At 39.0% G+C, this 26039-nt stretch overlaps 1 protein-coding gene across 3 annotated transcripts in view; it reads right to left on the bottom strand.

Annotated features, from left to right (window-relative positions):
- The window catches only part of ATF7 (activating transcription factor 7), a 90286-nt gene that overhangs the window by 45902 nt on the left and 18345 nt on the right, over nt 1–26039 (bottom strand). For all 3 annotated transcript variants that reach the window (XM_012763970.3, XM_076007306.1, XM_012763981.3), the window contains exon 2: nt 25543–25611. In XM_012763970.3, the coding sequence (XP_012619424.1) occupies nt 25543–25590 (48 nt within the window). In that variant the 5' untranslated portion in view covers nt 25591–25611. The remainder of the gene's footprint in view (nt 1–25542; nt 25612–26039) is intronic.

Below are 26039 nucleotides of genomic sequence, written 5' to 3' on the forward strand. Positions count from 1 at the left end.
ACTGAAAAATCAACAACTCTTCTTACATCAGAGAAGTGGGGTCACAGAGTAAACTGCTATCCCCCAAACTGGCAGATAAATAGAATCACAACTTAAAGGAGCAGAAACCCACAAGCTGAAACCTCCATGAGAATCAGTGACATAGGAAGAAAACCTGAACTGTAATTGATGAAGCCAGAGGCTCAGTATGGTTAAGTATGAGAGTTAAAAACCTCCAGAAGCGCCGGGCGCGGTGGCTCACGCCTGTAATCCTAGCTCTTGGGAGGCTGAGGCGGGCGGATTGCTCAAGGTCAGGAGTTCAAAACCAGCCTGAGCAAGAGCGAGACCCCGTCTCTACTATAAATAGAAAGAAATTAATTGGCCAACTGATATATATATATAAAAAATTAGCCGGGCATGGTGGCGCATGCCTGTAGTCCCAGCTACTCGGGAGGCTGAGGCAGAAGGATCGCTGGAGCCCAGGAGTTTGAGGTTGCTGTGAGCTAGGCTGACGCCACGGCACTCACTCTAGCCTGGACAATAAACCGAGACTCTGTCTCAAAAAAAAAAAAAACCTCCAGAAGGATCTAGACATAGAGAATCCCCCACACTCTTGTAAGTTTTTCCTCTAGGTGCTCTCAGCTATACCAGGTTCTTACAGTGGATATCAAGGAAATATTCCCTTGTGCTTCTAGTGGGGGGGGGGGAAGAGAAATGCACAGTAGTCCCCCTTATCCATGGTTTCACTTTTCATGGTTTTAGTTACCTGCAGTCAACTGCAGTCCAAATAGATGCATAGAGAACAATAAGATATTTTGAGAGAGAAAGAAAAAACATATTCATATAAATTTTAATACAGTATAATTGTTCTATTTTATTATTAATTATTGTTGTTAATCTTAGTGTGCCTAATTTATAAATTAAACTTTACCACAGGTATGTATGTATATGAAAACTTAGTAACATAGTATAGTCATCTTGCTATCCATCGGGGACCCTCGAGGACACCAAAATCTGCAGATGCTTAAGTCCCTGATATAAAATGGTGTAGTATTTGTATATAACCTACACACATCCTCCTGTATACTTTTTTTTGAGACAGAGTCTCACTTTGTTGCCCAGGCTAGAGTGAGTGCCATGGCATCAGACTAGCTCACAGCAATCTCAAACTCCTGGGCTCAAGCAATCCTTCTGCCTCAGCCTCCCGAGTAGCTGGGACTACAGTCATGTGCCACCATGCCCGGCTAATTTTTTCTATATATATATATTAGTTGGCCAATTAATTTTTCTATTTATAGTAGAGACGGGGTCTTGCTCTTGCTCAGGCTGGTTTGGAACTCCTGACCTCGAGCAATCCACCGCCTTGGCCTCCCAGAGTGCTAGGATTACAAGCGTGAGCCACCACGCCTGGCCCTCTTGCATACTTTTAATCATCTCTAGATTACTTATAATACCTAATCCTCACACATCACTTCATTCTTGTGGATTTAACATAGTACTTGGCATGTGGTAAATTCAAGTGTTTTGGAACTTTGTGGAATTTTTTCCCCCTGAATATTTTTGATCTGTGGTTGTTTGAATCCATAGATGTAAAACTCATGGATACCAAGGAATGACTGTATATATAGGGTTCGGTACTATCTGTAGTTTCAGGCATCCACTGGGGATCCTGGAACATATTCCCAGTGGATAAGGGGAGACTACTGTAACCATTTTTAAATATGCCAGACCATTCTGTTCTTCTTTACAAAGCTTGCCCTCAAGAGAAACTACTTTACTTGAGCCTAACATGCTGTGGTTTTATCACAATTTAGCCTGGGAGAAAGATAATACCCAATTCCAGCCCCCTCTAGCTATCCTGTCCTATCTAAGGGGAGTGTAAAGAAAACAGAAGCACTGGTGAAGTTCATAGTCCAGGGTCACAGGCTCACCAAAAGACTGAGAACTAATCATAGGATGATAGAATGCTTCTACTGTCCCTCCCCCTTATACCACACAAGAACATTACTAAAGGTTTTTTGTTTTGTTTTTTTAAGGGATGAGGTCTCACTGGAGTGCAGTGGCATGATCAAAGCTCACTGCAGCCTCCAACTCCTGGGCTCAAGTGATCCTCCTGTCTCAGCCTCCCAAAGTGCTAGGATTACAGGCGTGAGCTACCATGCCCAACCAAAAGCACACTTTAAAGAGACTGAATAAGCACCAGAACCAGAGTCAAATATGGCAGAAACATTAGAATTATCAGACCAAGAATTCCAAAACACTACAATTAACATGCTGAGGGCCTTAATGAAAAAAGTACACAATAGGTAAGAACAGATGGATAATAAGAAGACAGATGGAAATTCCAGAAAATAATAAAAAAGAGGAGCTTCTGGGTTGCTGAACTTATGCAAATGCTGGAAGCTGGTGGGCCCAGAAAAGGCATGAAAGCTCTGTGCCCCATCCCCACCAATACATCTCCTTATATGGCTGTTCATCTGTATCCTTTATAATAAGCTGGTAAACAGCCATCTGTGGATTTCCCTTCTCCACCATGAATTGAAGAATGGCCATGGGACCCTAGAGAGCCAGGAGAGAGTTGGAACAAAGCCAGAAATCGTTCTCTGTGCCTGCTACCCACTGGCCTTCTCCAGTTAGCACTTCCTCAGCAAACATATGCTACACAGCCATCCTGCTCAGAGGTCTCCAGGTTTATATGCAGAAAAGGACCTGCAGCCCAGGATGAGAAGCAATAGTAGCAACAATTTTCTCATTAAAGTAGACAGAGTGATACAGCAGAAGGTCAAGAGACAGAAAAAAGTGCTAAACTGGTATTTCGTAGGGAGCAGACTTCAGTGGTTGTCTCCTAAGACTACCAGTAAGCTCAAGGGGAAGGAACAGATTGGCGAAACAGATAGCTGACTTAATCACCTCCTTCCCAGAAACGTTAAAAGAAGTTCTTCAGAGAGAAGGAATATGATATAGGTCAGAAACATGCATCTATATAAAGTAAAAAAGAGCACTGGAAAAGGAATCAGTTAAGGTAAAATAAAACCTTCTGGTCGTCATCCTCTTCTTTTTTGAGATGAATCTTGCTCTGTCACTTAAGCTGGAGTGCAGTGGCACAATCATAGCTCACTGCAGCTGTAAACTCCTGGGCTCAAGCAATCACCTTGCTTCAAACTCCCAAGTAGTTGGAATTACAGATGCAAGCCACCATGCCCAGCTAATTTTTTTTCCTTCAGAGATGGGGGTCTCACTATGTTGCTCAGGCTGGTCTCAAACTCCTCGGCTCAAGCAATCCTCCCCCCTTGGCCTCCCAAAATGCTAGGATTACAGGCATGAGCCACCATGTCTGGCCAGCTTTTCTCATTCTTAACTGATCTAACAGATAACAGTTTGTTCTAAATAATAATAGGGCAGGTGCGGTGGCTCACGACAGTAATCCTAGCACTCTGGGAGGCCAAGGCAAAAGGATCACTTGAACTCAGGAGTTCAAGACCAGCCTGAGCAACAGCAAGACCCCGTCTCTACTAAAAATACAAAGAAATTAGCTGGACAACTAAAAATATACAGAAAAACTTAGCTAGGCATGGTGGTGCATGCCTGTAGTCAAAGCTACTAGGGAGGCTGAAGCAGAAGGATTGCTTGAGCCCAGGAGTTTGAGGTTGCAGTGAGCTAAGCTGACACCATGGCACTCTAGCCCAGGCAACAGAGCAAGATTCTGTCTCAAAAATAAATAAATAAATAAAATAAGCAAATAAATAAATAATAATAGGCTGAGGCAGGAGGATTGCTTGAGCCCAGGAGTTTGAGGCTATAGTGAGTTATGACTGTACCACTGCACTCTAGCCTGGGCAACGGAGCGAGATCTTGTCTCTAAATGACAACAAAAGAACACACGAATAATGTAATAATGTATCTGATTATGTCATTTCACATATATATATATATATATACTTGTATATAAGTGAAATGCATAATAGCAATGATACAAAAGACAGGAGGGAGGGATTAGGAATACATTGTTATTATAAGGTACTTGTATTAGATGTATATTGCAGGCCGGGTGCAGTGGCTCACGCCTGTAATCCTAGCACCTGGGAGGCCGAGGCGGGAGGATTGCTCAAGGTTAGGAGTTCGAAACCAGCCTGAGCAAGAGTGAGACTCCATCTCTACTAAAAATAGAAAGAAATTAATTGACCACCTAAAAAACATAAATATACAAAAAACTAGCTGGGCATGGTGGCACATGTCTGTAGTCCCAGCTACTCGGGAGGCAGTAGGATTGCTTGAGCCCAGGAGATTGAGGTTGTTGTGAGCTAGGCTGATGCCATGGGACTCACTCTAGCCTGGGCAACAAAGTGAGACTCTGTCTCAAAAAATAAAAATAAAATAAAATAAAAAATATGTATATTGCAAACTCTAGGGCAACTACTAAGACAAAGAAAAAAAATGTGAAAAAAATCAATGAAACTGAAACAGAAATCAATGAAACTGAAAGGAGAAATAATAAGAAAGGAGAAAAAAGGGAATCTAAATGCTCAGTTAAAGCCACAAAAGTCAGAAAAGGTATAGAAGACAAAAATGGGAAAAAGCACAGGGGCAACAAATACAAAACAGTAACAAATATGGTAGATATTATTCCAACTATATCAATAAACACTTTAAACATCAATGGTCTAAATATACCAGTTAAAAGACAGACTGCCAGAGAGGACCAAAAAAAGACCTAACTGTATGTGACCCACTTTAAATATAAAGACACATAGATTCAAAGTAAAGGAATAAATACCCTAATAAAAAAGAAAAAGCAAGAGTAACTACATTAATTTCAGACAGAGCAGACTTTAGAACAAAGAAAGACATCAGAAATAAAGAGGGGCATTACATAATAATAAAATGGTCAATATTCCAAGAAGATATAATAATCCTTAATGTGTATGTGCTAACAACAGGGCAAAAACAGAGCTACAGGGAAAAATAGATGAATCCACTATAATAGTTGGACACTTTAATTCCCCTCTATCAGAAATGGACATACCCAGCAGGCAGAAAATCAGTGAGGACATATTTGAACCCAATGGTACCATCAATCAACTGGATATAATTAATGTCTCCATCCAACAACAGAAGATCACACATTCTTCTCAAGCTCAGACAGAACATTTACCAAGATAGACCACATTTTGGGCCACCTAACACACCTTAACAAATTTAGAAGAATGGAAATCATACAACGTCTGCTCTCAGATCACAGTAGAATTAAACTAGAAATCAGTAAGAGAAGATAACTGGAAAATCTGAAAATACTTAGACACAAAACAACACACTTCTAAATAACACGTAGATTAAATAAGAAATCTCCAGAGAAATTAAAAAGTATTTTAAACTAAATGAAAAATACAATTTATCGAAATTTGTGGGATGTAACAAAAGCAGTAATTAGGGGAAATTTATAGCATTGAATGCATATTTTAGAAAAGAAGATCTAAAATCAATAATTTAAATTTCTACCTTAGAAAATTAGGGGGAAAGAAGGAGCAAATTAAATCCAAAATAAGCAGAAGAAATAATAAAAATTAGAGCAGAAATCAATGGAACTGAAAAAAGGAAATCAACAGAGAACACCAACAAAACCAAAAGGTGGTTCTTTGAAAAGATTAATAAAATCAATAAGCTTCTACCTAGGCTAAGGAAAAACAACTTTATGCTCACAAATTTGATAACCTACATGAATGGACCAATTCCTTCAAAGGAAATTCACACAAGAAGAAACAGATAATCTGAAATTGAATAAATAATTGATAACCTTCCAAAATAGAAAGCACCATGCCCCAAGGGTTCACTGGTGAATTCTACCAAGTATTTAAGGAAGTAATCATACCAATTCTTTACAATCTATTCCTGAAGAAGCTGAGGGAATACTTCCTAACTCATTCCATGAGGCAAGAATTACCCTAATATCAAAACCAGACAAGTATATTATAAGAAAACTATAGACCAACATCTTTCATGAATATAGATGAAAAATACTCTCATTAACTAAATATTAGCAAGTTGAATCCAACAATGTATAAAAAGAGTTACAACCATGAACAAGTGGGATTTATCCCAGGTATGGAAGGCTGATTCAACATTTGAAAAATCAATTAATATAATCCATCACATCAACAGACTAAAGAAGAAAATATACACAATCACATCAATAGATACAGAAAAATCATTTCACAAAAATCCAATACCCATTCATGATAAAAACTCTTGGTAAGCTACAATGTCAAGAGAACATAAAGACAATCCACAGACTGGGGGAAAAATAGATGCAAAGGACACATCTTATAAAGGACTGTTAATGCAAAATGTACAAAGAACTCTTATGATTCAACAATAAGAAAACAAACCACCTAACTAAAAATGGGCAAAAGACTTGATTAGACACTTCACCAAAGAAAATATGCAGATGGCAAAAAAGCATGTAAAAAGGTGCTCGACATCCTATGTTATCTGGGAAATGCAAATTAAAATGAGATACCATTCTACACTTATTAGATTGGCCAAAATCCAAAACACTACTAACACCAAACGCTGGCAAGGATACGGAACAACAGAAATTCTCATTCATTGATGGTGGGAAGCAAAATGGTACAGTCACTTTGGAAGACAGTTTGACAGGATTGCTAAAGGTTAGGATTCTTACAAAAGGTTAGTTTCTTACAAAACTAAACATACTCTTACTAAACAATTCAGTGAGCATGGTCCTTGTATTTACCTAAATGAACTGAAAACCTGTGCCCACACAAAACCTGTACACAGATGTTTATATAGCAGCTTTACTCATAATTGTCAAAACTTGTACACAATCAAGATGTCCTTCAGTAGGTGAATGGATAAATAAATTGTGGTACACCTAGACAATGGAACATTATTCAGCACTTAAAATCAAAGAGTACCAAACCATGAAGAGACATGGAGGAAACTTAAATTCATATTACTAAGGGAAAGAAGCCAATCTGAAAAGGCTACATATTGTACAATTCAATTATGACATTCTGGAAGAAGCAAAACTATGGGCACAGTAAAAAGATCAGTGGTTGCCAGGGGTCAGTTGAGAGGGGAGGGATTAACAGGCAGAGCACAGAGGATTTTTAGGACAGTGTAACTATTCTATATGATACTACAATGGTAGATACATATTATATATTTGTTAAAACCTATAGAATGTACAATACTAGGAGAAACCATAAAGCATGGACTTTGAATGATAATGTGTCAATGCAGGTTTAAGTGTAACAAATGTACCATTGCAGTTCAATATATTGATAGTGGGACAGGTTGTGCATGTGGAGGGTCAGGAGGTATATGAGAACTCTCTGTACTCTCTATTCAATTTTGCTGTGAATTTAAAACTCTAAATTTAAAGCTCTAAAATTTAAATCTCTAAATTTAAAGCTCTAAAAAGTAAAGTTACTTAATTTAAAAAGAAAGGCAAGGTTGGGCACCATGGCTCATGCCTGTAATCCTAGCACTTTGGGAGGCTGAGCAGGGAGGATCATTTGAGCCTACGAGTTTGGGACCAGCCTGAGCAACATACCAAGACCTTGTCTATACAAAAAATACAAAACTTAGCCAGCCATGGTGGCACATTCCTGTAGTCTCAGCTATTTGGGAGGCTGAGGCAGGAAGACTGCCTGAGTCCAGAAGTTTGAGGTTGTAGTGAGCTATAATAACGTCACTGTACTCCATAGGCCAGGCAATACAGCAAGATCCTATCTCAAAAAAAAAAAAAAAAAAAAAAAAAAAAAGCAAAGAGCAGAAATGAATAAAGAAAATATTGAAAACCACTAAAAGGTCAAATGCAGTAATCCCAGCATTTGGGGAGGCTGAAGTGGGAGGAATGCTTGAGCCCAGGAGTTCAAACCCAGCCTGGCAACAAAGTGAGGCCCTGTTGCTACAGAAAATTATAAAAATTAGCCTGGCTTGGTGGTGCACACTTATAGTCCTAGATACTCAGGAGGCTGAGGCAGGAGGATTGCTCGAACCCAGCAGTCCAAGGCTGCAGTGAGCTGTGATCATACTACTGTACTCCAGCCTGGGAGACAGAGACCATATCTCTCTCTCTTTTTTTTTTTTTTTGACAAAGTCTCACTCTGTTGCCCACGCTAGAATGCCATGGAGTCAGCCTAACTCACAGCAACCTCAAACTTCTGGGCTAAAGCGATCTTCCTGCCTCGGCCTCCCGAGTAGCTGGGACTATAGGCATGTGCCACTATGCCCAGCTAATTTTTTATATATATATATATGTATTTTTTAGCTGTCCAGCTAATGTCTTTCTATTTTTTTAGTAGAGATGGGGTCTCGCTCTTGCTCAGGCTAGTCTCGAACTCCTGAGCTCAAACAATCTGCCTGCCTCGGCTTCCCAGAGTGCTAGGATTACAGGCATGAGCCACCATGCCCAGTCCAGAGACCACATCTCTAAAAAAGAAAATCACTAAGAAAAAGTAAGTAGGTTACTACATATTTATTCTTATAGAGTGCTCAGAAAAGAGTCTGAAAATTTAAGCTTGAAGTAGAGTACCTACTGCTTATTATTCTAATGTTAAGACAGAAAAGCAGAGCATATCAGAAAGTCCTGCTTCCAAGCAAGAATTGTTGTCTCCTTGACAGAGCTCCAATCCAATTATGCCCTAGCCACTGAATTTTCTATCACCACTTCCTCTTTGTTCCAGACAGCATCCACGACCTTCTGTTCATGTGGTGGAGGAAGAAATTGCTTCCCAGAAAGGCTAGGCCCCCTGCATTTTACTAGATAAAGGAAAAACAAAAAGCCTTTCCACTCTGACAAGCCGATTACTGTCTATGGAGAAGCAAAATGCCTCCCCTAGGATTAAGGGAATAGCCAAAAAGGTACAATATGTTCAGACTTTTAACCACTGCTCTGCCAAGAGCTGCTATGTATATACAGACACCTCTCTCTCTTCTGGGCAGTCAAATGTGCATAACTGAAAATACAAACCTCCATAAGGTCCAGTCTAGCTATAGTTTCAAATGCATATAGTGAAAAAATGATGGAATAAAGTCTTCCCTTTCCACTACTGCAATTATATAGGTAAAACCTGGAAGGTAAGAAAAGACTGAAGCGGGAATAGCTAAAGTGTTGAATCTATTACGGTATTTTTCTTTTTTGAGACAGAGTCTCACTCTGTTGCCAGGGCTAGAGTGAGTGCCATGGCATCAGCCTAGCTCACAGCAACCTCAAACTCCTGGGCTCAAGCAATCCTTCTGCCTCAGCCTCCCGAGTAGCTAGGACTACAAGCATGCACCACCATGCCCAGCTAATTTTTTCTATATTTTAGTTGTCCAGCTAATTTCTTTCTATTTTTAGTAGAGACGGGGTCTCGCTCTTGCTCAGGCTGGTCTTGAACTCCTGAGCTCAAACAATCCACCCGCCTCATCCTCCCAGAAGGCTGAGATTACAGGCGTGAGCCACCGCACCCGGCCTCTAATATGGTATTTTATAAAACATACATAGATACCTACACCCCTGAAATTTTTAGAGTAATCATTTCTATTGTTGCCTCCCAATGTATACACCCTAAGGATACTATAGTCTCTCTTATTCCTAAGAAATATCTGAAACTGAAGTAAAATACCAAATGTCTGAATTTATGAAAGTAATAAAGTAAAAAAATTAATGTGCACAGATTGCCACTGTGTAAAAAAATGATGCTCACTGAAGTGACAGATGTCTATAATACTATTTGCCCATTCTGATATTATATAGCTAACTCCATGTATATACTACAACTGAGATCTTTAAAACAATCTCAACACCTCTTTTCACTTGATTCAAATAACTATGCCAATGAAAGATATTTTTTCTTGTCAATGAGCTTGAGAACAGAGACATTACAAGGAAGTATTAATAATTGAGGCTTAGCATTAAAATGTAGTCTTCATCCATCTTATTAAACTGTCATTGTCTGTCTGATAACCTCTTTGGAGCCAGGCTTGTAGTTCTCTCCTATGGGTTGCTGCCCCGAATCACCTCTTCTTTGCATTCAGTTTTATGGGAACTGCTGACATCACACACATACACAGACAAGTGGCATGCTCACAAACAACTAACTGGTCTATCAAAGGCACCCAGCAAAATAAACAAGTGAGATCTTTGGACACTTAGAATGATCGTTGTGGTAGCTTGCAACTTTGGCCAATGAGGCATTCTCAGTTCTGAAGCCAAGAACTTGACTTCATGGTCAGAGGTTGAAAAGACAAGACTCCAGTCAGATATTTCCTGCAGTTGAATACACAGTAACTTCACATAGTCCACATTCATACAATGAATCATTATCAGAATCAAGAAGGAAAATGTATATCTTAAACAACTTTCCAATAAAAGATTAAGACATTCAGATATAACATACCAAGAATCCCTTTACTATAAATATCAACTATTAGACTGATCTCTTTTAATCCTTTATGTATACTTCTACATATTTTTATCACTTAAACTACTTCACATAAATACTTCCATGTATCTACTTAGCCATATATTTTCACTTCCAATAATAAAGGATAAATGAAATGTCCATTGCATTTTTGTATACAATTTGTAAAGGAAAAGGAAAAATCAGATATAGAGAGGTGTTATGAAGTCAAAGAAGGAGAATATGTGACACCTGAGTGGAGAAGAATTTTATTATTCGACAAGTAAGATCCTCCATGCAGTCATATGCCAAAAGTGTCAGAAAATAAACAAGTTAGCAATCATTGGGCAGATTTCACTATACTGTTAACATACTTCTAATCATACCTTAATTCCACCTTAGTCACATTTCTTCTTACCAATCATCATGGCAGCCACTAGAACAAAAGCCCCACTACTGCATGATACTGTACAAAGCAAGATACCCAGATACCATCCTTTGCATTTGGGAGCTTACAGGCATAAAACTAAGATGAGAAAGAAGGAAATATGAATCAGGAAGTAACCCAACCTAGAATTCACAAAGATGACACTACAATGCTTCTTTGACCTTATCAGCAGAGGATGTTGAAGCCATGATTTTTAGGTCCCAGTTTTCTAGTTCTATCTACATTTCTGGTTTGTCAAAAATTAGCTTCCGGGCCGGGCGCGGTGGCTTCACACCTGTAATTCTAGCACTCTGGGAGGCTGAGGCGGGCAGATTGCTCGAGGTCAGTAGTTCAAAACCAGCCTGAAGGAGAGCGAGACCCCATCTCTACTATAAATAGAAAGCAATTAATCGGCCAACTAATATATATAGAAAAAATTAGCTGGGCATGGTGGCGCATGCCTGTAGTCCCAGCTACGCGGGAGGCTGAGGCAGAAGGATTGCTTGAGCCCAGGAGTTTGAGGTTGCTGTCAGCTAGCCTGACGCCACGGCACTCACTCTTAGCCTGGGCAACAAAGTGAGACTCTGTCTCAAAAAAAAATTAGCTTCCGGCCAGGTGCGGTGGCTCACGCCTGTAATCCTAGCACTCTGGAAGGCCGAGGCGGGAGGATTGCTGGGGCTCAGGAGTTTGAGACCAGCCTGAGCAAGAGCGAGACGCTATATATACTAAAAATAGAAAGAAATTAGCTGCACAACTAAAAAAAAATTATATATATATATATATATATATATATATATATATATATATATATATAAATTAGCCAGGCATGGTGGCGTGTGCCTGTAGTCCCAGCTACTTGGGAGGCTGAGGCAAGAGGATCGCTTGAGTCCAGCAGTTTAAAGTTGCTGTGGGCTAGGCTGATTCCACAGCACTGTAGCCTAGGCAAGAAAGTGAGACTCTGTCTCAAAAAAAAAAAAAAAAAAAATTAGTTTCCTATCCACATGTAGTGGCTTGTGCCTATAATCCCAGCCAGCTACTTGGGAGGCTGAGGCAGGAGGATCATTTGAGCCCAAGAGTTTGAGACTGGCCTGAGCAACATAGTGAGACCTCGTAAAAAACAGTAGTTTTCTTTCCCCTCTTAAAATCATGTCCTTGCTGCAAAATGTGGTTTACCTCAGAGAGTGTTAGCCACATCTCAGCAGCATTCCCAAGCAGATTAAAAACACTGTAGTTTAAGGCTGAGGCATTTGCAGAGAGGTCTCTTTATTTTAGTAAGAATTCATATCTTTTTTTTGCATAAGCAGAGCTCAGCTGTAGATTCAGCTCTCTCTGGTATAGCAGCCAGATGCCTAGATCAGTAACAAACTATACATAGGACTTATCTGACTGATTGCATTTGGACCATTTACAAAAAAAAAACCAAAACAAAACACTAATTATTCATTTCTTTCTATGCTAGATGTACATATTGTCATGTATTGGAGAATAATAAGGAAGCAATTCAGCCTGGTAGTGCTGGTCTGTAGTCTACCGTGTTTCCCCGAAAATAAGATCTACCCATAAAATAAGCTCTAGCAGGATTTCTAAGCATTTGTGCAATATAAGCCCTACCCTGAAAATAAGACCTAGTGATGGGCGTGGCTATGAAGCGTATCTGCACAACACATGCATCTCGTCACTGAATGGTAAAGAAGACGAGCGGCCCTTTTCATCTCCCGCATGAGAGCTCTATTGCTCACCATGAGAGACCGGGGTGGGGGGGTGGGGGCAACGGTTCTAAAGGAAATAGAGTCACAAGAAATTGAGGATGGAATTCAGAGTTTGGAGAGTTATGATGATGTTCCAAAAGAAGATGACTTAACTATATTTGAATAAATGTAGATTGTTGTACCACATCCCCTGAAAATAAGTCCTAGGGTGTCTTCTTGAGGAAAAATAAATATAAGAACCTGTTTTATTTTCGGGGAAACACAGTATCTGGGTTTGTGTTGTAGTTCTTTTTTTTTTTGTTATTTTGTTATGTGTTGTAGTTCTATCACAAAATATTGTGTGATCTTGTTCAAGTTACTTAACCTCTCTGAGCCTTAGTTTTCTCATCTGGAAAATGGGGATAACACTAAATTTTCCCTCAGGGGTTGCTAGGATTAAATAAAATAATGCCTGTAAAGTACTTTTTTTTTATTTTTTTTTTTTTTTTGAGACAGAGTCTCACTTTGTTGCCCAGGCTAGAGTGAGTGCCATGGCGTCAGGCTAGCTCACAGCAACCTCAAACTCCTGGGCTCAAGCAATCCTCCTGCCTCAGCCTCCCAAGTAGCTGGGACTACAGGCATGTGCCACCATGCCCAGCTAATTTTTTCTATATATGTATTAGTTGGACAATTAATTTCTTTCTATTTATAGTAGAGACGGGGTCTCGCTCTTGCTCAGGCTGGTTTCGAACTCCTGACCTTGAGCAATCCGCCCGCCTCGGCCTCCCGGAGTGCTAGGATTACAGGCGTGAGCCACCGCGCCCGGCCTGTAAAGTACTTTTATATAGTACATGATAAGAATTCAGTGAGCTATGGTTATTGTTGCTGATGCTGCTGTTATATCAATAAAATTAAATAATTTTCATCGTATTTTGTTCTCTCCCATTCTCCCCATATGCTATCTGGATGGAAAGATCATTTTTCCTGTACATTATATAAACCCAACATTTCCTCTAAATTATATATGCATATATGACCTATTAGTATGCACTAAGTGATATTAATCCTGAACATCATGCTAAGAACCTTCCCAGGCTAATTAATTTTCACTTTATCACAGAGTCAGTTCAGTTTGACAAGTAAGGAAATTAGCACCGAGGCCAAGACTGGAAGATTCTCATATATAGTCAAACCTAGAGGATAAAGAGACAATATCTAAAGGAAAAGAAATTCTACTCAATTCCAAGGAACTAGAATTCTAAGTAGACAGGAAGTATGAGTCCTAGAACCAAAGAAATCAGTATTTCTCCTTCTTCCATATTTCATTGATCTAAATTTTCCAAAGTAGAAAAAAGAGGAAATGCTTCTTTCTTTCCAAAGAGAATTAAGTTGGTCGCAGTGTTTACTATTTTTAAAATTTTTTTTTGAGACAGAGTCTGGCTCTCTTGCCCAGGCTAGAGTGCCATGGCATCAGCCTAGCTCACAGCAACCTCAAATTCCTGGGCGGGCTCAAGTGATCCTCCTGCCTTAGCCTCCCCAGTAGCTGGGATTACAGTTATGTGCCACCATGCCTGTATATTTTTAGTTGTCCAGCTAATTTCTATATTTAGTAGAGACAGGGTCTCGCTCTTGCTCAGGCTGGTCTCAAACTTCTGAGCTCAAGTGATCCTCCTGCCTCAGCCTCCCAGAGTGCTAGGGTTGTAGGCGTGAGCCACTGTGCCCAGCCAGGGGCCCTTTTTCTTTAGATTTCCCAACTAGTTTCTAGTAAAGGAAGTAAAGATAACCTAAGGCAAAACTAAGAAGCAGATCTCTTTATCTTTGTTACCCTCATAAACTGCAATATCTCCTTTGCTTAGGGACCATTCCACCAAAACCAGTCCTTGTCTACTATCCCCTAACCCTAAATAAAAACTTCCATTCCTTTATGTAGCCAAAATCACAGCTGTTGTTAAACTAATTCATACTGAAGTGTGAATGATAGCCTCCACTGACTTCTCCATAGTTTTCCAAGAACTTATTAATTTACATGAATCTTTAATGTAGAAGTACAGGAGTTTATTTCCTAACAGGAAATCTTTCCTGATGACCTTAAATTGTACTAATTTTTTTCAATCATATATAAGGCTGCTCATGGAAGGGCAAGAGATAAGATTTTATTGTTCTCAACCGAATCAAAGAAAAAGGGATCAAATGTTCTAATTCCTCTTGTTTTGCCTACCCTAATACCTTGATTCCCCAGATACAGCCCATTCAGCATTCATCTTGTCTTTGCTCCTGATGCCTAGAACCAGTAAAACTATGCAAGCCAATTGCTATAACACCAGAGGTACTCTCAGCAAAGAAAGGCTAGCCACCTAAATATCCCTAGATAAATTCTTAGAGTTTTTTTTTTTTTTTTTTTGAGACAGTGTCTCGCTTTGTTGCCTAGGCTAGAGTGAGTGCCGTGGCGTCAGCCTAGCTCACAGCAACCTCAAACTCCTGGGCTCAAACAATCCTTCTGCCTCAGCCTCCCAAGTAGCTGGGACTACAGGCATGTGCCACCATGCCCGGCTAATTTTTTTCTATATATATTAGTTGGCCAATTAATTTCTTTCTATTTCTAGTAGAGACGGGGTCTCGCTCTTGCTCAGGCTGGTTTCGAACTCCTGACCTTGAGCAATTCGCCCGCCTCGGCCTCCCAGAGAGCTAGGATTACAGGCGTGAGCCACCGCGCCCGGCAAATTCTTAGAGTTTTAAAGGGAACTTGAAGCTATGGAGTCTCCCATTTCTAATTTTCTCTCCCCTTTTTGCCAACTATTTCCAATTACATGGCTATCTGCTCACTACTTTAAAAAACTGGAGGGCTGTATAATTCCAACTACATGACATTTTATTTATTTTTTTTTATTTTTACTTTTATTTGAGACAGAATCTCGCTTTGTTGCCCAGGCTAGAGTGAGTGCCATGGCATCAGCCTAGCTCACAGCAACCTTAATCTCCTGGGCTCAAGCGATCCTCCTGCCTCAGCCTCCCGAGTAGCTGGGACTACAGACATGTGCCACCATGCCCAGCTAATTTTTTCTATATATATTAGTTGGCCAATTAATTTCTTTCTATTTATAGTAGAGACAGGGTCTCGCTCTTGCTCAGGCTGGTTTTGAACTCCTGACCTCGAGCAATCCACCCGCCTCGGCCTCCCAGAGTGTTAGGATTACAGGCATGAGCCACCGCGCCCGGCCTACATGACATTTTAGAAAAGACAAAACTATAGAGACAGTAAAAAGATCAGTGGTTATCAGGGGGTTTGGAGGAGAGGATGAAAAGACAGAACACAAAGCATTTTTTATGGCAGTGAAACTCTTCTGTATGATAATGGTAGATACATGTCATTATACATGTCAAAACCTATAGAATAGGCTGGGCATGGTGGCTCATGCCTGTAATCCTAGTACTCTGGGAACCCAAGGAAGGAAGATTGTTTGAGGTCAGGAGTTCAAGACCAGCCTGAGCAAGAGTGAGACCCCATCTCTACCAAAAACAGAAAAAATTAGCCAGGCGTGGCAGGTGCCTACAGTCCCAGCTACTTGGGAGGCTGAGGCAGGAGGATCGGTTAAGCCTAGGAGTTTCCGGTTGCAGTGAGCTATAATGACACCACCGCACTCTACCTGGGGCAATGAAGTGAGACTCAGTCTCAAAAAATAAAAAACAAAAGAACAAAAACAAAAACAAAAAGCTCATGGAATGTACACACAGTGAACCCTAATGAAAACTAGGACTTTAGTTAATAATAATGTATCAATATTGGCTCACCAATTATAACAAATGTAGCACACTGATATAAGATGTTAATAATAGGGAAACTGTGGGTGGGGTTGAGTAAGGGGGTATATGGGAATGCTCTGTACTTTCCACTCAAATTTTCTGTAAATGTACAACTGCTCTAAAAAAATAAAGTCCATTAATTAAAAAAGGATATATATATAAACTATATGTACTATATATATATAAACTATATGAAAGGAATCAAAAGATAAAAAAACTAGACTTGGAGGGCTTGAGCTCAAACTGGAGGGGATAGTAACAAAAGACAAGGAAAGAAGCTTGAGGAAGTGAAAGAAGGAGAGAAAGACAACTCTCACAGTGGCATTTTTTAGTGACGTGTGCAAACAACTAAAACAAATTTATTCCCCTCAGAGAAGGAGAACAGAAGCCAAGATGTTTATAAGGGACACTGAGATTCTCAGCAGAAAAATCACCACCATTAAGACTCTGGCATACTTACTAGTATCACCCTGATGCCTCTCTCTGTGGCTAAGGAATCAGAGCTTGTCATTGTAACCATTGCAGAGCTTGTGTCTACAACCTATGCTGGAATCTTTATGGTGGATTGAGCTATTTTTCAGGAAAATCAAGGGATAATTGCCTAGTATCAAAAGAAGACCTGACCCTTGGGAGGAGAAAGGAGTTGTTCCTTTTGCCACAGGATGATTCTCTCCGGAATAACATAAATAGCTCTTCGAAAGACCATGTCTTTGATAAGCAGAGCTGCAATTTTGACAGCCAATCTGCAGAATGCCGAACAGAGCACACAGCTTTCTACAACTACTCAAAGGATGTGGCAAGGCTGTAGATTTATTCTGCTGACTTTCCCTTCTGAGCCACTCGAGTTTTTCAAAGGCAAAAAGGAAGAACTCTTTCCTTCCAACCCAGGGAATTGCCAATTCCACCTGGGATCTAAAGACAGAGCTATGTTTGCTCAAAATCTGACATCATCATGTGAACAACAAGATTTAAAAGCTGGAATGATGGCTGGCAATTTTAGTCGTTAGAGCAGAAGTTGGTTCAGCACTTCAATCTGCCGACAGAATCAGCAGCCACACAGGGCACATGGTGTGCCAGACTGACAATAAGCTAATTTCACAAAATTCATTCTCATTCTCTGAGTACTTTCACATGACAACTGCAAATAGTCCAGATTCTTACCAAAGCACAAATACAAAGGCAGTATATTTCCCTGCACAAAGAAATTTCAAAGTAAAAACACAAAGGCATTATTACAAAGAGATAAACCTCAAAGGTTTCTTTTTTCTCCATGATGTTTTCCCTCTTAAAATCCTATACTTAAAATGAAAATTCTGTGAGAGAAAATTTAAAAAGCAAATCTCCCTACCATAAACTATTAAGAGCATTTCTCTCTCACAATGTTATTTTTTTTTAATATGAGATTTTGAAAGAGAAAAGCTTTCTACATACCCTAACTCAAAAAATAACAGCCGTGTGCTATGATTTAAAGGACAATCTCTCTGTGGTTAAATAGATTCAATCCTCAACAGACAAAGGAAAACTAAGCTTGAGAGTTAAGATACTCAATTTCTGTTTAAAACATTTTGGTTATCTTATGATAAAGAAAAAAAAAAAAACCACTAAAATTTAGAGGTAATGAGTTCTATTTTGATTTTTAAAAACATGTATTGTACCGAACAAGTACCTTGAAATAGTTACTGAAGCAAAGGCATTAGTAATAGCAAAACATCACAGAAAATTATAGGCAGAAAACCAGTATAAGATTTTTCCCCAAAATACATAACCTTTTCCACAAAAATTAATAGAAAGAGGACAAAAATAAAGACGTTTTGCTTTATAAATAGTATTGCCAAACATATGTATGTCTTAATTTTTAGACAACCAAACACCTGAAATTTAGCCAAATGTCTGCTAACACTGGCAACTGTAACGCTTTCAAAGTGGCTCATCATTTGGTTATGAAGACTCCATTAAAACAAAACCTCAATCTAACCAAACTCCAGCTGAAGGAGCTTTTCTTGAAGTTTTATAAAATCCAATCTAAAAGGGGCATTGTGTTTTATTTAAAAAGCTTAAGTTTGCCCAGTTACAATCCTTTGAGCAGAATATTGAAATTCTCTTTCTTCTCTTCAAAAAGATCTCCCAGAGAGCATCTCTTGTACCTTGTTCGTAGTGTACAATTTATCGGCATTTCTTTTCCTTTCTAAATTGCCGGGAGGGAAGAACTCCACAGCCACTGTGTGTGGTTAGTAATGGTGCTTTTACTTGTCATTGTACAAAGCCTGTTAAATATTTACAACACAGACAGCAATATCTAGTCCTAAACACCCAGTTGTGAGTTTGAATTTTGTTAGAAATAAATCTATGACAAGTTTTCCCCAGCAAAATGCCAGAAGACTTTACTAACAGCTTCAAGAGACCCAGCGGGTCCAGAGGAACAGTTATAGGCCATCTGGTGATTACTTATTATTATTTATACAGCACTATAGATGTACACACAGATGTGTTATGAATCCACATACAGAGAGGCCCTAACAAGGGTTTCAGACAGAATGCGACTGCTGAGCAAGTCAATCTGCATTAAAGAAATACGCTAACCAGAGAGGGAATACACTGGCTGTTTTTTAATCTGCTATATTATCTGGAAGACTATTTGATAAAAAATGAAGACTTCCATATAATGACAATATCATTATCAACAACCTAGCTATATGTGTTTTTTTTTTTTTTTTTTTTTCCTTGCAACTAGGTGTGGCTATATATGTGGTTTTGCAAGGGTGGCAAAAGAAGGATAAATGAAAGTCAGAGCCCCTCTCCTAACTTAGGAAGAACTGAGATACAAAGATATAAGATTTTATTTTTTTTCTACCAGAAATGCTCTGAGAACAGTTTCTACATTATCATTTCAAATACTAAGTTATATCCAAGGAAAACAAGAGTGAATAACTAAAAAATTTCATCTTAATTTCCTGGGTATAGCTCTAGTTAGGTTCATACAGCCTTTTTTGGGGGGTGGGAGTGGTCAGCAGAGACTGGAACAAAGATGCCTTTAATCTACTATGCTCTTGGTAACATCAAAATAAATATAATACAAAAAAACTAAAATAAATGACCACATGTTTCTAAGGGCAAGTCTTAAGACTGTCAGATCTGACATTAAGATACTTAGGGCTGGGCACAGTGGCTCACGTCTGTAATCCTAGCACTTTGGGAGGCCAAGGCAGGAGGATCACTGGAGGCCAGGAGTTCAAGACCAGCCTGTGTAAGAGTGAGACCCCCTGTCTACAAAAAATACAAAAATTAGCCAGGCATGGTGGCACACGCCTGTAGTCCCAGCTACTTAGGAATCTGAGGCAGGAGGATCACTTGAGCCCAGGAGTTTGAGGTTGCAGTAAACTATGATGATGCCACTACACTCCAGCCTGGGCAACAGAACAAGACCCTGTCTCTAAAAAAAAAAAAGAAAGAAAGAAACTGGGTTTAATTTCTGCTCTTAATATCTCCCAGTCCGAATTTCCCAATTTTGTCCGTATGATGCATAAGAGTGGTCTATTTCCATCACAGGGTTACATAAAACTGCAGCATATGCAGGGTGGACTGAAAGTTATTGCAAAATCAACATATTACAAAAAATAAGGTTAGCATTTGGCCTAATTGTGTATAATGCAGTGTATTTTCAGCTGCCTGACAGCATGCAGGCACTCTTACCAGATGGGCACTGGATGAATTATTGAATGAAATATGAATTATTAAATAAAAATTTGAATTTTTTTAAACTCTTGGCAGGGGGTGAGGAAGAAAAGCTTATTTGTTTGCCTGAAATTGCCTTCATGTGTTGAAACATGTAAACATAACATATACCACCACAAATGGCATTTACCTACCAGAGCCATTGCTTCTCTTATAATTCTCCAATTCAAGGTGCTTCCCTAATATAAAGAATTAGTAATCGGCACTAATTCATTCTTCCTTGCTTTTCTTTTGTGCTCATGCCAGGTAATAGGGAGACTTGCCAAAGGGACAGAATTAAAGATCCAGAGTCCCATAGTATCAGTATGGCCCACTTAATGGGAGGGCTGGGATAACAGGAATAATCTCTATAGATTTGTGTTATATAGGCAATAAAACATATACCTTTGCAGCATGCCAGCATTTAACCAATCATAGGAGCTATTTGTTGCCTCATATATTACAGAGCAATAGAGATTTAAGGGATAATGTTCATGGAGGCAGAGAATACGAAGCAATAAACAGCTTTGGAGGTTGGTTAAATGCCAAGTGAAGCCAGGACTACAACACCATAAACATTATTCCTATTATATGACAAGATAAGGAGGTACAAGAAGCTGCCTTCAATCCCATCACAACTAGGGCTCCATCACTATTTTTGGCCTTACAAAGGAAAAGCAGGCCTGGGAGGTCTATCAGTTAGTTATATGTTTCATGTCTCAGTTAAAAAGATATGAAGATTATCTCTGTAAGAAGGCTATTAGTAAAAAAAAAAAAAAAAAAAAAGATATGAAGAGAATTTCAACCTGTACCTAAATGTCCTCTGGGAGAAGAAGATCTGATACTAGATACCTTCAGGGAAAAAAACAAGCAAGAGTCCTCAGGGTCACTCTGATCAGAGAAATAATCAAAGGATTTTTCCTTAAAAGGACAGAGTTGATACAGAGTGGTTGTGACAGAAACCTTTCTCAATGGCTAATAATGGGATGACACTGGCCACGAGTAGTATGTACTCAGAGGAAATGTGTTCCAATTCCTAAGGAAATAGGTATTCTAAGTAATAAGCTGATATGATCTGCTCCTGCTCAGAGACTTAATTATGATAACCAGAAGGGCTACTAAAATCTGCACAACTTACATTGCAAACCAGTGTCATGTGCCTGAGAAAAAAGTGTGTAACAGTATGAAATTTGTTGACTCCTGTTAATAAAAACTGGGCAAAAAGTACCCAAAAGGTAAGTTATCTAACTGCATCCACATGAAACAACATCTCAAATCCAAGGTTATTGACATAGTATTTATTTCTGCTTCCACATACAATGGAATAACTTTATAATTCACCTTCAAGTAAATGTCCCCCCAAATATTAAAAACTTACAAGACTTCCTAGACTCAACACCAAACTATATATATGTATATATATATATATATTTTTTTTTTTTTTTTTGAGACAGTCTGGCTTTGTTGCCCAGGCTAGTGTGAGTGTCGTGGTGTCAGCCTAGCTCACAGCAACCTCAAACTCCTGGGCTCAAGCGATCCTACTGCCTCAGCCTCCAGAGTAGCTGGGACTACAGGCATGCGCCACCATGCCCGGCTAATTTTTTTCTATATATATTTTAGTTGGCCAATTAATTTCTTTCTATTTATAGTAGAGACGGGGTCTCGCTCTTGCTCAGGCTGGTTTCGAACTCCTGACCTCGAGCAATCCGCCTGCCTAGGCCACCCAGAGTGCTAGGATTACAGGCCTGAGCCACCTCGCCCGGCCCAAACTATATTTTTATAATTTTAACAACAACACAGAAGCAAAGCCATTTTATAGTCACAACATTTTTAAATAGATGCTATCTTATAAACATTTCGAAAACCCATACAACTCAAATTCAACAGTTCTCTGCCAATAGGGTATCTGGGGCACTGTTGCCTTAACAACACTAAACCCCATTCTCAGGAGGCAAGTCTATTAACTACTCCTGCTACCACATTCCATAGAGAGGTATTAGCAGGAATATTGCTTTCCCCGAGTTCCTCTTCATGAGGTTGATGAGGCCTCAAGAGAAACAAGGAGTCTCCGCAGGCATAAGGGAATAAGAGGGCTAAAAACCCCTATCACCTGTCTTTTCAGATAAGAATGCAGACAGCGCAACCTTTAGCAGCCTTTTTTGTTGTTATTTAAAAAAAGTACATGCAGCATATTTAGAACTCAGCTGTGTCACATCAGACTAACTGTTGGGAAGTGGATCATGAACAGAATCCAAAAATAACAGCCATTAAAGACCTAGCAACCAAAACATGTTTATGTATCCATTGAAAGCCTGGTGGTTTTGATTATATGGTGGAGAGCATAATCCACTAGTCTATTTTAGGTGAATTTTCCTTTCACCTTCCCTTACTATTAGGACATAGAATGATTTCTGAGTTTAGGGGTGCATAAAGTCTGGGCAGGGAACAGATATTGAAATAATGTAAGATTCCTATAGGTTTTTTTTCTTTGTTTGCTTTTTAAGAATCAGTCTCCTGAATTATAATCACTTTCATTCCTTCTTCCTCTACCTGGTAGAAGCTACGGCTTTTTGAGACTTCTATGGTAGTAGGTTCTAAACTGTGTCTTGCAAAAATTATTATGTCCTTATTACCCTTCTTGGGATTTACATAGTGTTTTTATTATTCTACCACTTCTGGAATAAAGAATCTGAACCAATGTCAAGTGGATTATAAATATTAATAGCTTGAAGGCCTCAAGGTGGCTCCAGAATGAAACCATTCTCAAGGGATATAAGGAAGTTAGATGACAGGCCAAGGGTAGTTCACTTTACCAAATTTATCTTCTCTGCCAGATTTTCACTATTTCATATAACATAAAGCAATCACAGTAAATCTTATAGAGATCCCATTCAAGTTGTTACCAGATATTGGGATAAACCTGGAAGGAGACTAAATATAATTTAAGAAATATAATCTCACCTAACCATAAAGTTTTGACATGCAAAGGAGGTAAAGGGATAAACCATGCTACTTTCAAAGTCTTAAGTTGTAGCTTTCTGTCCTTTTTCTATGAAACAAGTAACTTGAATCCAAAAGAAGAAGGTAGCAATGTTCCACATACAACTTCCCACTGAGGGAAAAAAATTTTTAGAACCTAAGCCAGAGGTTATAATGAACCCTAATAGCAAAAATGACAACAAACAATTCAAAAATGGGAGGAAGAAGTAGGAGAAGGAAATGGCTAAACAGAACCCAACCATAGAAGAAGGAACCAAAGTAAAAGGTCACTGCTGTTTTCCTACCTCCAGTCGCCCCCCAACCCCCAAAAACAGCAAACCAAAAAGAAACAAACACAAATTTCACAAATCTGTGAAATTGCACAATTCCGGCAAATACCACTCTTTTCTGATGAGACAGCTTAATGAGATGCTACTTATATTTTTCTTCCTTAGAGAGCTTAAGAGATGCTTTTCTTATATGTTTCTTATTTCTATCATCCATTTTTATTTCTTTGACAAGTCCTTGTCTGGGTGGTTTAAGCATACAACATATAAGAGGGTATAGGAGTTAAGCAGCTTAAACAATAAGGGAAGAAAAATAATGGTAAGTATGAGAAAAATAAACCTTTTCCCCCAAAATGCATATTTTTCAAATAAAAGAGAGAAGTGAAAAGGGTACCAGGTATCAGTTGTTGTGGGAGTCATAATATACAGTATAATAGAATTCACACACAAAATTTGGAGGGATCATTTTTAGATACAGACTTTAATAAAGCTGTCTGAAAAGTAAAACAAATTTAACCTATTTTCCCAATTTGCTTCCATTGTAAAAGAAATAAAATATAAACCACATGGGGAAACATGCAGTCAACAAAAAAGTTGGAAACTTTGACAAGAAAGGAAATACATCCTAGGATGCTAAATACTGCAGAATACAATGGCTTTGTTAGTATTTTCTGAAATCTTCAGCATTTACTGGAATTTGGAATCTTCCTTCTATCCATTCCTTGTCACCACCCCCATCTAATCTACCTCTTAAATTCTTGGGAATCTCTGAAATTTAGCTCTTTTTGTCTAAGTATTTACAATGTTTAATAGAACTAGTCTGCAATTTCACATATCACCAGTAAGTGTCACTGGACAATCACATGACATATTCCTAATTGAAGAGAAACTCAACCCTCCAGGTTCTATAAAATGAATTAATGGGCCAGGTGAGGTGACTCATGCCTGTAATCCCAGCAGTTTGGGAGGCCAACGTGAGAGGACTACTTAAGGCCAAGAGTTCAAAACCAGCCCAGGCAAATAGTGAGATGCTATCTTCACAAAAATAAAATAAAATAAATAAAAAATGAAATGAATTAATTAAGGCAGATATTACAAAATCAAGGAGCTTGTAAAAGAAAAAAAAAAAAGGCAGATAAAACCTCTGTATTCCGGCCGGGCGCTGTGGCTCACGCCTGTAATCCTAGCTCTTGGGAGGCCGAGGCGGGCGGATTGCTCGAGGTCAGGAGTTCAAAACCAGCCTGAGCAAGAGCGAGACCCCGTCTCTACTATAAATAGAAAGAAATTAATTGGCCAACTGATATATATATAAAAAAATTAGCCGGGCATGGTGGCGCATGCCTGTAGTCCCAGCTACTCGGGGGGCTGAGGCAGAAGGATCACTCAAGCCCAGGAGTTTGAGGTTGCTGTGAGCTAGGCTGACGCCACGGCACTCACTCTAGCCTGGACAACAAAGTGAGACTCTGTCTCAAAAAAAAAAAAAAAACCTCTGTATTCCTTTTACCCTTATTGGAACATGGCAATAGGGAAGGGTCTAGGAAGAAGAGTTAAGAAGGTGAAAAATGAAAAACATAAGGCAATTTCAACAAAATTACTTTATTAAAAAAGCATATGATGAAAAATATATGATAATAGTATACACATATAAATACAATTTTACGTAGCAGTTGACACACAGAACAATTCATTTCATGGCATCAGACTGGGAAAATGTTTATATAATGCTGTGAGATTTGGGGTTCTATATTGGGTTTGTCTTTCTTAACATAGATAGCTGCCTTAGCTGCTAACAGCAATTTTTCTGGATTAACAGTCAAAAGGCTATTTTTTTTTTCCTATTTAAAAAATCCAAATAGATTCTGGCAAATTGGGGTTCACAATGAATGGGTACATTCTCAGCTGCCTCAATATGTTAAGCAGACTTTTATATCCATGCAGGTTGAAGAGAAGACACTTCTAAACTTGCTTTGTATTTAGATGGATAGCTTCAGAAAGGAGGAGAGAGCAACTTGTATTCTTCAACACTGTGTGTTAGGAAACAAACACCAGTAGAATAACAATATGGAAGAGAGCAAGGCAGATTTCATTACGGTAGAGTGCCTACACTTCCTCATAACTTGGATTTACACACTGCAAATCCTCTGATCTGATTACCTCCAGTGATCACGTAAAATACCGGCTTTAAACTCTTTGCCTTAGTGATAAAACAGCCACTTTGATTCACAACAAGACATTCACAATAAAGTATATTGTAAACGTACCTGTCCACAGCCCGGGGCATTGCACACAAACGGTCTGTCGTCTCCCATATTTCATATAGCAGAGCAGAGCTGAGGAGGGGGAGGTAGGGGGAAAAGTTATGTTAAATACGCTGGAATAAAAAAAAGTGCTTCAAAAATACCAAGCCTAAAAACAGGTGTTCCAAGAATGCCATCTATCAAAGCTGTAAACACAGGCTACTTTGGGGAGACCAGTTAGACAGGTGGCATACAATCTACTGAGCCCTCAACTGAAACTTTTAATTAGAAAAATTTAGACTTAAATCATCAAGGAATTTTAAACCTTTTCTAGATTTTCTCTCTTTCTGCTACAGTATATAACACACTACTCCAATCTGCTGAATTACAACCAGTGCAGTTCCCTATATCAATAAATTCACTGAACGCTCGATGCGGAAGCCATATTTCTGAACTAGAGAAGACCAAAATTTGTCATTTAATTAATTAAGGGATTATAGGAGGGGTGCTCCATTTTACAG

Source organism: Microcebus murinus, chromosome 10 (assembly GCF_040939455.1).
Source record: "Microcebus murinus isolate Inina chromosome 10, M.murinus_Inina_mat1.0, whole genome shotgun sequence".
Lineage (NCBI taxonomy): Eukaryota > Metazoa > Chordata > Mammalia > Primates > Cheirogaleidae > Microcebus > Microcebus murinus.